This window comes from Pseudopipra pipra, chromosome 19, assembly GCF_036250125.1.
Source record: "Pseudopipra pipra isolate bDixPip1 chromosome 19, bDixPip1.hap1, whole genome shotgun sequence".
In the NCBI taxonomy this organism is placed as follows: domain Eukaryota; kingdom Metazoa; phylum Chordata; class Aves; order Passeriformes; family Pipridae; genus Pseudopipra; species Pseudopipra pipra.
Genome location: NC_087567.1, coordinates 583,525 through 597,078, shown reverse-complemented (window position 1 = coordinate 597,078; position 13,554 = coordinate 583,525). Strand labels below are relative to the sequence as shown.

The following is a 13,554-nucleotide window of genomic DNA, read 5'->3' as shown; positions in this document are numbered from 1 at the left end:
TCATTGCTGATGGGGGATGTATTCTCCCCAAAATGTCTCCAGCCTCACAAGGGCTTTGACCTTTTGCTCTGCTCAGGCGGCCATGATGGCAGAAGAGCTGAAGAAGGAGCAGGACACCAGTGCCCACCTGGAGAGGATGAAGAAGAACCTGGACCAGACAGTGAAGGACCTGCAGCACCGTCTGGAAGAGGCAGAGCAGTTGGCCTTGAAAGGTGGAAAGAAACAACTGCAGAAGCTGGAGGCCCGGGTGAGTAGGGCTGTGTTGGTGCATGAGTGACCCCGTCCCTTGGAGAGACACCCCCAGGGAAGCTGCAGGGACGGGCTTCTCATTGCAGGTGCGGGAGCTGGAAGGGGAGGTTGATGCTGAGCAGAAGCGCAGCGCTGAAGCCGTGAAGGGTGTGCGCAAGTACGAGAGGAGGGTGAAGGAACTCACCTACCAGGTAAGGCTGGAGGCCTCCTTGGGCTTGGACAGAGTTTTCTCACAGCAAGTCTCATTTTGCACACACCATCCCCAAGGGGATTTCCTAACCCTGTGGGATGCAGAACCAGGAATTCATTCTCCTTCCTCCTTACCATCTCCTCTAGTCTGAGGAAGACAGGAAGAATGTTCTCAGGCTGCAGGATCTGGTGGACAAGCTGCAAATGAAGGTGAAATCCTACAAGAGACAGGCTGAGGAAGCTGTAAGTATTGCTGGAAGAATGGGCAAGGGCCACCTTCCATTGGGGCAGCACAGGCACTGAATGAGGCTGAACACCAGGAAAGGGGCTTGAAAGAAACTCCCAAGACACAACAGCCTTGGCCTCGCTGTTTTGCTGTCATGTCATGAGGCCTTGGTGAGCCCTGGGCACTTTGCAGTCAGGGATGAACTGAGGCAAGTTCTACAGCCTGTTTCATATGAGAGATCAGAGCAAACAAACCCAGGGGCCACATCCACTCACTGAGAAGTTCCTGAATCTCTGCTAATAGTCAGCAGCAGAATGCTTCAGGATCTTTCTCAGCCTGATAAGTGACACTGATAATCAGGCAGCAAGTAGTGGGAGAACAAGAGCACAAGTGACAAATCCAAGTGACAAAGCTGTTCCTCACATATGACACAGTCCTGGTGATGCTTTTCCCAGAGGGGTCCTGGGAAGGGGAGGATGAGGAGGTTGGGGTGAGCTGACATGTGAGCAGTGGTGGGAGGGGGATGGAGGTTTGTGCCTCCTCCCAGGGAAGAGCTGCAGCCCCACAAGGCCGAGGTGCAGGAGGAGTGAAATCCCTGCCCTGGGCTCCTCACCACCAACTCCCTCTCCCCACACAGGAGGAGCTCTCCAATGTCAACCTCTCCAAGTTCCGCAAGATCCAGCACGAGCTGGAGGAAGCCGAGGAACGGGCTGATATTGCAGAGTCACAGGTCAACAAGCTCCGAGTGAAGAGCCGGGACATGCATGGGAAGAAGATAGAAGAGGAAGAGTGAGGATGTCACAAAGCAGCAAAGTGACCTGAGGGCTGCACAAAATGTGAACTCTCTGTCACTTTCTTCCATATTTGATATTTGCAACCCCCTCAATACGTTGGAATATGTAGGAATAAAGAGTAGATTCATTTGGATGCACATCATGTGCAATAGTCTTCATTTGTTTGTGGCTTTAAATGTTTGATCTGTAGCACCATTAGTCTTTGTACAGAGTGTTGCCTTATAAAATCTTTGTGTACCTGTGCCATGGTACAGCTTTTTGTCATCTGGTTTCTAACTTCTTTTCCCTTCTATAACACTTTAGCCAGTGATCAAAAGAAAGCTTCTCACTCACACAAATAATCCTGAAAGACACAAAATGAAAGAGAGAGTTATTTGTGCTGGGGCATATGTTGTTCCAGCAATAAGTAAATCAGAGCAGCATTGAACAGGAAGGAACACAATGTTTCCAACGAAATTATGCTATTCCAGGCACTTAGGACAATGACTGATAGGTTAGAATTGCAGAAGGCTTCCATGACACCCAGAAAACAGTGCCGTTACATAGCACACAAAATTCAATAAAGTTAAAAACACAGATAGAGAAACACAAAGTGTCACTTGTGAAGAGGTGGACTCTGAGCTGAAAATTGCCCATCAGGAGGAAGGTCTGCCTCATGTGCTGCATAACTGTGTGAAAATAACAGCTCATTTTTCAGTAGTGGTAAAAAAAAAAAGAAAATAAAAAGAAACAAGGTCAAGGAAGACCAATTGCACACACCCAGAGATTTAAGAAAGGAAGGGAAATAACTGAATGGGCATTTAAAGCAGAACTCTAAAATCAACACAGTGTGGGGAGGCTTGAGAGGGATCAACGTTCTCACTGGCTCTGACATGAAAAGAAACAGGAGAGTGCAAAGGGCAGAAGGTAGAGGACAGGGGGTGTAGTGGTTTGGACTTTGTTTTCCCCCAGAGGCTAAGAAAAGTGGTAGACCCCAAGGGGTGGAAACCCCTGGAAGTTTTGAAATTCTGTCCAATGGGCGCTCCTGCAAAAACGTCAACATTCCACAAGCTCACCGGAAGAGATGGGTTGTAGTTTGGTGGTTGAGGAGAGGTGGCCATGTTGTAGAGCCACAAGGAAGGGGCTCTGAGCCCCTCGGGGCCTCTGGCCCCCTCCCAGCCCCTGGCTGGGGGGATTGCAGAGACTTGGAACAGTCTTAGACTGGACTAAGTGTCTGTAGTATGCCGGGAGATGTTTTTCTCCATGGGCACAGAGCAGCAGCCGGGACTGACCAGAGAAACGGTGACAGAGAGCCAGAGATAAGGACCTGAACCGGAGGAGCAGCAGAAGCAACATGCAGCACCGCAGAGAAAGGACTCCTGGAAGGAGAGCCGGGAAAAAGAGAGCCAGCAGCTGAGAGACAGAGTTCTGGGGGTAAGACTGTACCAGCCCCCCAAAACTCCTTTGAGATCCCTCTGAGAAAAGAGGGAGATGGACTCCTATTAAGGAGAAGAGTTTTAGACATGCAGCACTGGAGAGAGAGAGGAGCTAAGAAGCTCAGAGCGTCCTGGAGCTGGACCGGGACGGCCAGATGGAATGCAGGGGGGAGTGACCTTGGCTCCCCCCTCACACTGCTGCCAAGGTGGCAGCCTGAGAGACAGGGCACAGAGGCCCTGCTAGGAGCTTGAAACCTCCTGGAGATACCAGACCATCACGAAGACCCCCCTGTGTCTTCGTGATATGACGTGGTGAAACGACCTTGTCTGGGGTTACGAAGCCCATGGAAGACCCCTTTGCCTGCATCAAGGGGGCCAAGGGAGCTTGGGTACCTCCCTCGTGAGTGCTGGCAGAAAGCCAGCCACAGCTGCTGCATGCATGAGAAGAAGAAACCTGCTGCCTCAGAAGATGCTGCTGCTTAAGGACTGGAAGGGATCTGTCCTTCTTTCCCTCCTGGACTTTTATTTGGAGGAGAGAAGAGATCTGGTCCATTGTAAATACTATATGTCATGGTAGAGATAGTTGTAATCGTGTGTATAATGTGATGTTATATTTATTTGTACAGTCATTGTAATATATTCCCTTGCCCCCCACTTTGAGTCTGGTGTGTTTTGTCTGGAAAAACCCATCTCACATTAGGTTGAGATGTGGGAGGGGGAATGGAGTCAGGGAATTGGATTTTGGGACTATCTCAAACCATGACAGGGGGGTATGGGGAAAAGTGAGGTGTGTTGGGAGTGTGTGTGTGTAAATCAAATGCAGGGGAATTTCTCAGCTGCTTACTCAGGCATGGCATGCAGATCATGGCTATTCCCAGGCCTGAGGTCGAGGATCTCCAAAAACTTTAGCTCTAATCTTCTTCAGACTTTCAAAGGAGAGCCTGCCACTGGAGGTCTTGAGGTTTCCTGGGAAGTGCTGAAGGTTGTCAGTGGTCCCTTAGTCAGTATGTGTAGAAATCCCTGTCATAGCATGGGTTTTCCTTCTAAAGGGAAAAGTGAGCTTCCAGTGAGCTTTGGTCACTCTGCTGGAAACTTCCGCCCAACAGCTCATGTCTGTATGGCTAAGAAAGAATTATCAAAATGAGTATTTAATTATCAGCCTCCAAGATGCAAACTCACCAACACACTAGTAATTTTAGGCCTGGTCTGCTGTCAGTAGTGAGGATGAGAAAGCAGAAACAGCACGTCTCTGTCATCGCTATCTGAAAGAGCGATGAGGGTAAGTCTTTTCAGAGATGATCAGCTTTCAGTCACAAAGAGCCTTATAAATCCATTTTACACCTTGTAGTGACACCAGCCTAGCTCTTCCTTCCCATGGTATGTTAGAAAGCTTCCTATGTTTCCCTAGTAGACTTCAGATTTCTTTCACTCTATTATATTCTTTGCACTCATTCTCCATGGCAGATACAAGCCTGACTGTTTTCTGATATTGTTTTTGACATCAGTTTGTCTCTTTTCACACTTACTTCTGAATACCTGACCATTCTCTTTCTATGCTAAGATGCTTCAGTTCCTTAAAACCTCCGCTATTGTAGACCAATAAATGTGTTTTTTGTTTCAATAATAAAAACCTTGAGGGTTTGTATTGACCTGACAATGCACAATCTTAGGGCCTCTCTAAGCCTGAAGTGGTTTTATCTTGTTTTAATAACTGTGTAGTAGTCACACAACTATTAGTCAACCTGTTTCAGGTTAAGCTTGTGAACACCATATATATGGTAAAGGTCTGACAAGCCTTGGGAGTTCACTGCATAATAAAGTACTGCTTTTCGTGGTAACTGAGGCAGCAGAAACTGCTCTGCACCTTTTAAACTTTGGTTGGGAGCCTGTGAAAGGAAGCAGACTGTCGTAAGGAAATAGACAACAATAAAAAGCTGAGCAAACCTGGAACAAGCAGGAAGAAATCCTCCATCACCATACTCCTCCTGGCAAATACAGGAAGATGCTGATAACTCATAGCAGGCTGCCTCCTTGCTGCTCCATCATTCTAAAGCAAGACTAAAGAGTCATTTTTAGGACAAAAAGTGACACTGGGAGGGTAAGTATAATACCACAAAAAAGAGACTGTATTTTGTGTGAGAAAGTGTTTCATGTAAAAAATTTAACTGTTTTTTAATGAGGCTCTTCTGTACCAATGACATGGGTTTTACTATTAAACATCAAATGGGAACTTAGATCCACATATATGTTAAGTACCAAACTGCCCTTAGCAAGGAAATAACTTCTTCCCCATTCCTGCTAGGCAGGATGTGTGGATTTCCATGTAGAATAGATTTTAGAGACACTTTAAAATCACACTCAACAGACAATGCACACATTACTGTGAAATTTTTAGTGTGTATCAGCCCCAGCTGAGTATTTGGGACCTTCACTCTTAGGAGGGAGTGCAGGACAGAATGGTCTGGGTTTCTCTCAAATGCAGTTTACCTTTTTTGGGGAATGTTTTCTAAAATAGCCTTTTATAGAAGGGAAAGGGCAAACTGCACTTCTGCATTTATTGAAAATGTGTAAAATGGCTTAGCAGATCCTTCCCCATCTAGGAACAATCTGGTTTGAACCCTGCAGGTGGACCTAAAATTTGGGGTCGTTTGCATGGAGGTGTGTGAAATGGTACAAACAAGGTTGGAAGCCTAAGGGGATGCTGGGGAGTGGGCAGGAAGGAAAACACCCACCAGCTTTGTGGAGGTTGAGCTCACAGAGGGGGGAGATTGCAAGGTCTGTTCACCCCCAGAGACCCTGAACAGACCATGGGTGCAATGAGGCAGTGGCCCACTGTCCCACACTGACACGTGTCCCAGGCGATGGTGAGGTGTGAAGGAAGCACAGAGAGATGCGGTGACACCCCAGGGTGGGTGCCGCGGTCCGAAAAGTGGGGGGGACCGTGGCATTACACAAGTCCGGGACACAAAGGTGGGATGCAGGTAGAATACTTTATTCACACGTGCACCCGGTCTTTTATCAGCTCGGGAGGGGAAAGGGTCAGAACATAGGGCGGAGCATGAGATGGACAAGCGGGGGGACAAACCAGGATAGGGACACGAGCAAAAGAGGAGGAGCGTGGGAGGAACTGGGGAGAGAAGGGGCGAATGGAGGCTGTGCCCTCGCTGCAGCTTCTCCAGCCAATTGGCAGAGAAACAGAGGAGCAGGGAGGTGAACAGGCCCGGAAGATACAAATTCTGGGGGAACATATAATGTGTGTATACATAATAACTATAAAGTCTGCATCATAAAGTCCTTTCAATCACTGTACATCTTTTTCCACTTCTGAGATTTTCCCCATTCTAATTCCTGGTCCTTCACAGGTGGGTGGTGGTGTAGGGCCCAAAGACATCAGTTGGGACAGTGGCTGTGCCTGTCGCCTCAGCCCTGGCGCTGCTGCTCTGACGGCCTCGGCCCCATCAGCTTTACCCTCAGCCTGGGCCTTGTCACCCGACACGGAAGGACAGACAAGTTCCTTCAGGGATCCTTGGCAGAAAGGCGATGGAATTATTGCCGGGGGGAGCCAGGGGAGCCTCTCCCGGCCCCACCCGGCCCCTGTCAGTCCCAGGGAGCTCAGCGGGGCAGCCCCGATCTCCCCCTCGGCTCCAGGCCCCACTGCCAGGCGATGGCAGCCTGAAGCCATCGCGGGACCCTCCTCTGGGCAGCTGCTCCTCTGCACAGCAGCCGCTCGGCCTCACTCAGCCGGGGGGCTTTAAACCTGCTGCAACTGCCGGGCCCACGGACTGGGAGCAAATCACAGCACAAGGGTTCAAAGGCAGCCAGGGCGCTCAGCCGGTTTCATCTGCTCCCCGCTGGGACAGAACAAAGTCAGGTGGGATGGGCCAAAGAACATCTGGGAATGTTCCACTCACCAATGCTGGAAGAAAAGACCCTGAGGTGACAGAAGCAGACACTGGTCAGTGTGCAGGTCTGCACTGGGCTCTCTGCCCAGAAAGGGAACCATGCAGCTGCTTGGGAGTGTGTGACTGTCAAAAGGACAACACGCAGCATCAGGGCCCTGCCACCTCCACTGCACACTCTGCAGAGCAGCCTCAGGAGAGCGACTGCAGCACTTCTTTTGGCACCCGTGATCTGGCTGGACCTTCACAGTGCAGGTATGAGGAGAGGCCCAGGGCTTTGGAGCACTCTCACTCCTCCTAGGATAAGGTCCAGCTGCTGCAGACAAGCACCTCCTGGGCTCGGACCAGCAGGAGCAACAGAGAAAGCCTTTGCAGCCTAAAGTGCAGATAAGCCATTCCCACCTGTAGGGCACCTCAAAACACACACAGGTAATCATGATATTCTTCCCTGTGAAACAGATGTCAAAATGGCTATGAACCTAAGCGAAGCCCACTTCACCTTCACTGTTCACTAGAAAAGAACAGCAGGACTATGGAGGGCAGAAGAAATTTTGCCCATTGTCTCTCTCTGTGTCTTCGAAGATCATGAAACTGATCCTCATGGAAGCAATGTTAAGACACTTACAAGACCAGGAGATGATCTGAGGCAGTCAGCATGGCTTTACTAAGGACAAATCGTGCCTGATCAACCTGGTGTCCTTCTATGATGGAATGACAGCAGCAGTCAACAAGGGAAGCCTGACTGGTGTCATCTACCTAGACTTCGTAAGGCCTTCAACACAGTCCCACACGACATCCTTATTTCCAAATTGGAGAGACATGGATTTGAAAGGTGGACTATTCAGTAGATAAGGAATGACTGGATGGACACGGCCAGAGTGCTGTGGCCAATGACTCCATGTCCAGGTGGGGGCTGGTGATGAGTGGTGCCCCTCACGACTCTGTCTCAGGACTGGTGCTCTTTAATGTCCTTATCAGTGGCAGACAGTGGGATTGAGTGCACTTTCAACAAGTTTGCAGATGGCACAAAGCCGACTGATGCAGTTGACAAACAGAGGGACAGGGCCATCCAGGGGAACCTGGACAAACTTAAGAAGTAAGCCTATGAGAACGTCATGAGAAAATCAAATGCAAGGTACTGCACCTGAATCGGGGCAATCCCAGACATGAGTATGGATTGGAAAGTGAACTCGTTGAAAGACCTGGAGGTTCTGGTGGATGAAAAGCTGGAACTGACCCGGCATTGCACCCTCACAGCCCAGAAAGCCAACCACATCCTGGGCAGCATCAAAAGGAACATGACCTGCCTTCTCCTGCCTCTGCTCTCATGAGACCCCACCTGGAGTAATGCATCTGGGTCTGGGGTTCTGCAAGGACTTGAAGAATGATGTTGCCTGTTTTAAAACACTATCAAGGCCACAGAAGGAACTTGCCATAAGATAGGCCACCACAGCAAGAACTTGAGATAAGCACAGAAGAGAGGAATTTGCAACAGGAGGGCGCTAATTATACACATAGCACTCCAAGTTGCAGGAACATCTGCAATTACCCTGTGGATACCTGGAGATTGGACTGCATAAAGGTGGAACCTCCAGAAGAACGACTCTGGGTCTCCCACCACCAAGAAGACCTGGGTGAAGAAGGACCAACAGGAGGCCACTGGATCCGCAGGGTGGTGACAATCTTCTGCTTGATCTTTCCCTCCGTTTCTTTCCTATCTTTCTCACATTTACTGTTAAATAAATTCTGTACTGTGGACTTCAGCATATGGTCTCATTTGAACCTTAATTCATGCAGAGGCATCTCTCATTAATATGATCTTAACAAGTCTGCAGCACAAGACACATGTGGATGCATTGGATTTGGTCCAGAGGAGGCCATGAAGATGTTGCAAGGGCTGGAGAACTCTGCTCTGAAGACAGGCTGGGAGAGCTGAGGTTGTTCTGCCTTGAGAAGAGAAGGCTTCAGGGAATGGCCTTCCAGTTGTCTTCCTTCTTTGTGGCCTTCCAGTATTTGAAGGAAGTTTATAAAAAAGTGGAAGAATGATTTTACGTAGGTAGATAGTAATAGGAAAAGGGGGGAATGTTTTCAAACAAAAAGAGAAGAGATTTAGATTAGATATTCTGATTAGATATTAGATATTAGAAATTCTTCCCTGTGAGGGTGGGGAGGCCCTGGCACAGGTTGCCCAGAGAAGCTGTGGCTGCCCCATCCTTGGAAGTATTCAAGGCCAGGTTGGACGGGGCTTGGAGCAACCTGGGACAGTGGAAGGTGTCCCTGCCCATGACAGGGGGGGGAGGTAGGATGTGGAACCAGACAGGACTTAAAGGTCCCTTCAAACCCAAGCCAGTCATGATTCTATTTTTACGAAACCAGATATTTGCTTCCATGGCATTTTCCATGGAAATGGGTTAGATTGGATATTAGGAAAAGGTTCTTCCCCCAGAGGGTGGTTGGGCACTGACCAGGCTCCCCAGGGCAGTGGGCACAGCACCAAGGCTGACAGAGCTCCAGGAGTATTTGGACAACACTCTCAGGGACAGAGTGGGACTGTTGGGGTGTTATGGTGTCGTGGTTTGGACCTTGTTTTCCCCCAGAGGCTAAGAGAAGTGGTAGACCCCAAGGGGTGGAAACCCCTAGAAGTTTTGAAATTTTGTCCAATGGGCGCTCCTGCAGAAATGTAAACATATCACAACCAGACCGGAAGAGAAGAGTTGTAGTGTTGGTTGTTGTTGGAGAGGTGGCCATGTTGTGAGCCACGAGGTAGGGGCTCTAAGGCCCTTGGGGCCTCTGGCCCCCTCCCAGCCCCCAGCCGGGGCCTGCAGGGACCTGGAACAGCATAAAGCTGGGCTAGGTGCCTGTAGTTATGCCGGGAGATGTTTTCTCCATGGGCACAGAACAGCAGCCGACACTGACCAGAGAAACGGTGGCAGAGAGCCAGAGATAAGACCAAGAAGCAACAGAAACATGCAGCACCGCAGAGAAGACTCCTGGAAGACAGAGCCAGGGGAAAGAGAGCCAGCAGATGAGAGCTACAGAGTTTGAGGTAAGACTGTAGCAGCCCCTCAAACTCCTTTGAGACCTCCGAGAAAGGAGGAGTAGATGGACTCCTATTTTAGAGGAGCCTTGGAGTACAGCAGTACCGGAGAGAGAGGAGCTAAGAAGTTCAAAAGACGTCCCGGAGCTGGACCGGGACGGCCAGATGGAATGCGGGGGGAGTTGACCTTGGCTTCCCCCCCCCTCGCACTGCTGCCACGGTGGCAGCCTGAGAGACAGGGCACAGAGGCCCTGCAAGAAGGAGCTTGAGTCTCCTGCAAGGTACCAGACCGTCACGAAGACCCCCCTGTGTCTTCGTGATATGACATGGTGATACGACCTTGTCTGGGGTTACGAAGTCCACGGAAGACCCCTCGGTTGGAGGCGATGGGGCCAAGAGAGAGGCTTGGATACCTCCCTTGTGGGTGCTGGCAGAAAGCCAGCTATCAGCTGCTGCATGTGGAGAAGAGAGACAGAACCTGCTGCATTAGAAGATCCTGCTGCTTAAGGACTGGAAGGGATCTGTCCTTCTTTCCCTCCTTGACTTTTATTTGGAGGGGAGAAGAGATCTGGTCCATTGTAAATACTATATGTCATGGTAGAGATAGTTGCAATCGTGTGTATAATGTGATATGGTATTTATTTGTACAGTCATTGTAATATATTCCCTTTCCCCCACTTTGAGTCTGGTGTGTTTTGTCTGGAAAAAAACCCATCTCACATTAGGTTGAGATGTGGGAGGGGGGATGAAGCTAGGGAATTGGATTTTGGGGCTATCCCAAACCATGACATATGGGCAGGGGCAGGAGTTGGACTAGATGATCCTTGTGGGTCCCTTCCAACTCAGGATATTTTGTGGTTCTGGGAATAGGTGTAAGAGATGGGAAAAATTGACAAGAGCATTACTGTAATATTTTATAGGCTTGAGGCTTTCTTTAAATATGTAAAGTAGTTACAATTATGATTATATGAGCAACTATAACCACAGTTTTTGCCTTATAATAAGTAGATGTTGGTTTACTAGCAAAAGACAATTGGTTTACTAGCAAAAGACAATTTGAGCAAATGTTGGTTTACTAGCAACAGACAATTTGAGCAAATGGCATCCCATAAGAAAGATCGTATCTTTGTGGGTTTCTTAAAGAACATTTAAGGCCACTGTAAGCATCTCGGATAAAAGAAAATGCCTATGAAGAAAAATACTGGCAGTTAAGTTTTCTCTTGTTGAAAAAACTTTTCTGAACTTTTTTGTATGCTAGCAGTTTTGAAGTTGTAGAGAAAAGTCTGTTTATAGCCAGTGTCATTTGGGGGGAAACTATATGCCTATGTCAGTCAACATTATTTTTTTAGTAACTAAACTAAAACATTTGTATTTGGTTTTGCTCCAAAAGTATTTGTTTTCCTTCTGCTTTCCATTTTTAAAGTGACCAGAAAAATTATTCAATCAGCAGACCTTGGACATTCATGTGTAATACTATTGGAATTTTACAAAAACTTGACATGTTTGATCAGATTATTTCCTTGAATAGAAGATGATTACTCTAGAATTAAAATATAGAAGTTTTCTTATTATTTACCAAAAAAGTAACATATGAAATGACATTAATTAACACGCTGAACATTTATGGTGGTGATGGTGCTTAATATCAAGAACTCAACCTGCATATACCAACATTGTACCTTAAATCCTTGTTTAGTTCTTGTGAATCTGGAAATGTTCCTTATTTGTATTGGGAAATATCTTTCATTCACTCATATAAATAAAGTATATTTCATTTCTTATATATTTATAGTTTGATGGCATACGCTGAAGATTAGGATCAGCTTGTACAAACACCCTGTGTAGTCAGACTGACTACTAGATGGTAAGTAATGCAAAGTCACTGACCCTGGAAAAAAGCATTGTCCATAATTACCACAGTAGAACATGTCACAGCTGGTGAACTCCCATGGAGCTGCCCTAGAGCTCCATGGAGCTGTCTCAGAGCTACAATAATGTGGCCATCAGTGATGTGCCCCCTAAGTAAATAAGCACAATTTCATTGACAGAATGATATTAACTGAAAGTATTCCTGTGGAGCAGAGAGAAACTTCTACTCCATGAATTCTGACAAACTGCATTTATCAATTCAGTTCTTTATGACCTACGAGTCTATTCAAACCTCAGGAGAAACTCCTAACTGAAAAAGATCCTGCCTTTCTCATGGAAGAGGGAAAAGAAGAAATCTGTAGAAGTGTCTAGTTCTACTTACCTGGGTATCCCTCTGGAAGACAAGACCATATTGCTGGGCATATATGATTCAACATATATAGAAAGACCTCAGATGGGAGCACTAACAGGCAAAGTCTAAGGTTTGCAAATGTGCAGGGCAGGGCACACAGCTCATTGTGTGCCAGCTCTGCCCAGAGGCCTCTAGAGGTCAGTCTGCTTCAGAGGGATACAGGAGAGCTGGAGAAATCCCTGAGGGAGCATCAGGGAGCTGGAAACATAGATGCATGTCTGAGGAAGCAGTGATGAGTGAAACAGTCTTTCCATCTTAAGATGCATAGGAAATATTTTCACAAAGTCCAGGCAAAATATAGTTTAGTTGTACTTTCCACTTATGGTGTCTGAGAGCCCCACCTCAGTTATGCTCTGACAACTCTCCAGTGTGACAGATGAGGGTCAGCTAAGGAACCTGCCAGCTGACTTCTTTTCCTGATTCATTTACATCCTAATACTAATGTCAAGCTAGCAACTGTAATTTCCCTTCCATGCACCTCTCTGTCCTTCTCTGACTCTTCTTGCCACCTGTTGTCCCTCTGCTTTCTGCACTTTACTCAGATACTTCTAAGCCTTTTTACTTCACTGAGCTGTTCTGAAACTGGAGTCACTCAGCTGCTCAGATGTGTGAAGGAAATGGCATCCTGCATGCCACCAAAGAGTTACCTATGATTTACTGTGCAAGTAGGAGGCGTGTGCATTGCTCACCTTGGCTGCATCTGCAGTACTGCCCGTTTTCAGTCACATTAACCCACCTTTCTACTCTCACTTGTTCGTTTCAGAACATCTCCAAGGGACTAAGTGGCTTTAGTCTATGCATGAAAAAGTGTTATTGCTGGAAACAGAAGACATCATGTGTATGAAAGTCCATTTTCCAAATTCACTGTGTGAAGACAAGGAATTTTTGCTTCCCATTTTATGTAGTGAGGCTAAATTAATAATACACAAGGAATTGCAGATATTGGTTCTTGAAGGCAAGTACAAGATTAGGAAAGAGGATGGGCATCTCTGCTCTGCCTCGCATGAACTGTAGCACAAGCCGGTCTTCATCAATAATATTCTTGGGAGATTTATATTTAGTCCCAATCACTGCCTTTTACATAAGTGTATAAATTATTGGTCCCAACTGCCTTTTGTCTTAGAGAATGACTCTACAACTTCCATTAGTAATGGTAATTACTGGGTTATCTCAAAAAATTAATTCAAAATTACATCTCTTTCCTCCCCAGCACACCAAGTCTTCATCAGGAATATTCAAATAGATTCTTAGAAGACAATTAAGAAAGTAGCACAGCATGTTAAGCTCTATATTTAACAAATGAGTTTAGTAAAAAAGTTGTCCTTACCATCTCCAGGTGGCGTTCACAGCAATATGTTAGTTGAAGTATAGCAATGACAAGATTTGCTCTGAAGGATTAGTGTTCTGGCACTTCTGCCAACATTCCTGGAAGATCTCCTTTTACCCAGGGAGCGGCAGAATGAG

The 13,554-nt window shown here is 47.1% G+C and overlaps 1 protein-coding gene and 3 long non-coding RNA genes across 5 annotated transcripts in view; 1 reads left to right on the top strand and 3 right to left on the bottom strand.

The window, feature by feature from the left end:
• LOC135424390 (myosin heavy chain, skeletal muscle, adult) overlaps positions 1-1,595 on the top strand; it is a 16,931-nt gene extending 15,336 nt beyond the window's left edge. The window contains exons 35-38 of the mRNA XM_064675582.1: positions 77-247; positions 336-440; positions 586-681; positions 1,302-1,595. Of these exons, the coding sequence (XP_064531652.1) occupies positions 77-247; positions 336-440; positions 586-681; positions 1,302-1,457 (528 nt within the window). The 3' untranslated portion in view covers positions 1,458-1,595. The remainder of the gene's footprint in view (positions 1-76; positions 248-335; positions 441-585; positions 682-1,301) is intronic.
• The window catches only part of LOC135424409 (uncharacterized), a 21,424-nt gene extending 7,870 nt beyond the window's left edge, over positions 1-13,554 (bottom strand). The window contains exon 1 of the long non-coding RNA XR_010435203.1: positions 13,418-13,554. This is a non-coding gene — a long non-coding RNA (uncharacterized LOC135424409). The remainder of the gene's footprint in view (positions 1-13,417) is intronic.
• Positions 1,302-4,511, bottom strand: LOC135424410 (uncharacterized). 2 transcript variants are annotated; one of them, XR_010435205.1, is made up of 2 exons: positions 4,053-4,511; positions 1,302-1,801 (listed from the first exon to the last, which is right to left on the bottom strand). It is a non-coding gene; the product is annotated as an uncharacterized LOC135424410 (long non-coding RNA). The 2 variants fall into 2 exon arrangements; XR_010435204.1 differs by lacking the exon at positions 4,053-4,511 and adding an exon at positions 3,718-4,001.
• Positions 5,845-12,834, bottom strand: LOC135424408 (uncharacterized). The gene is made up of 2 exons (XR_010435202.1): positions 12,061-12,834; positions 5,845-6,398 (listed from the first exon to the last, which is right to left on the bottom strand). It is a non-coding gene; the product is annotated as an uncharacterized LOC135424408 (long non-coding RNA).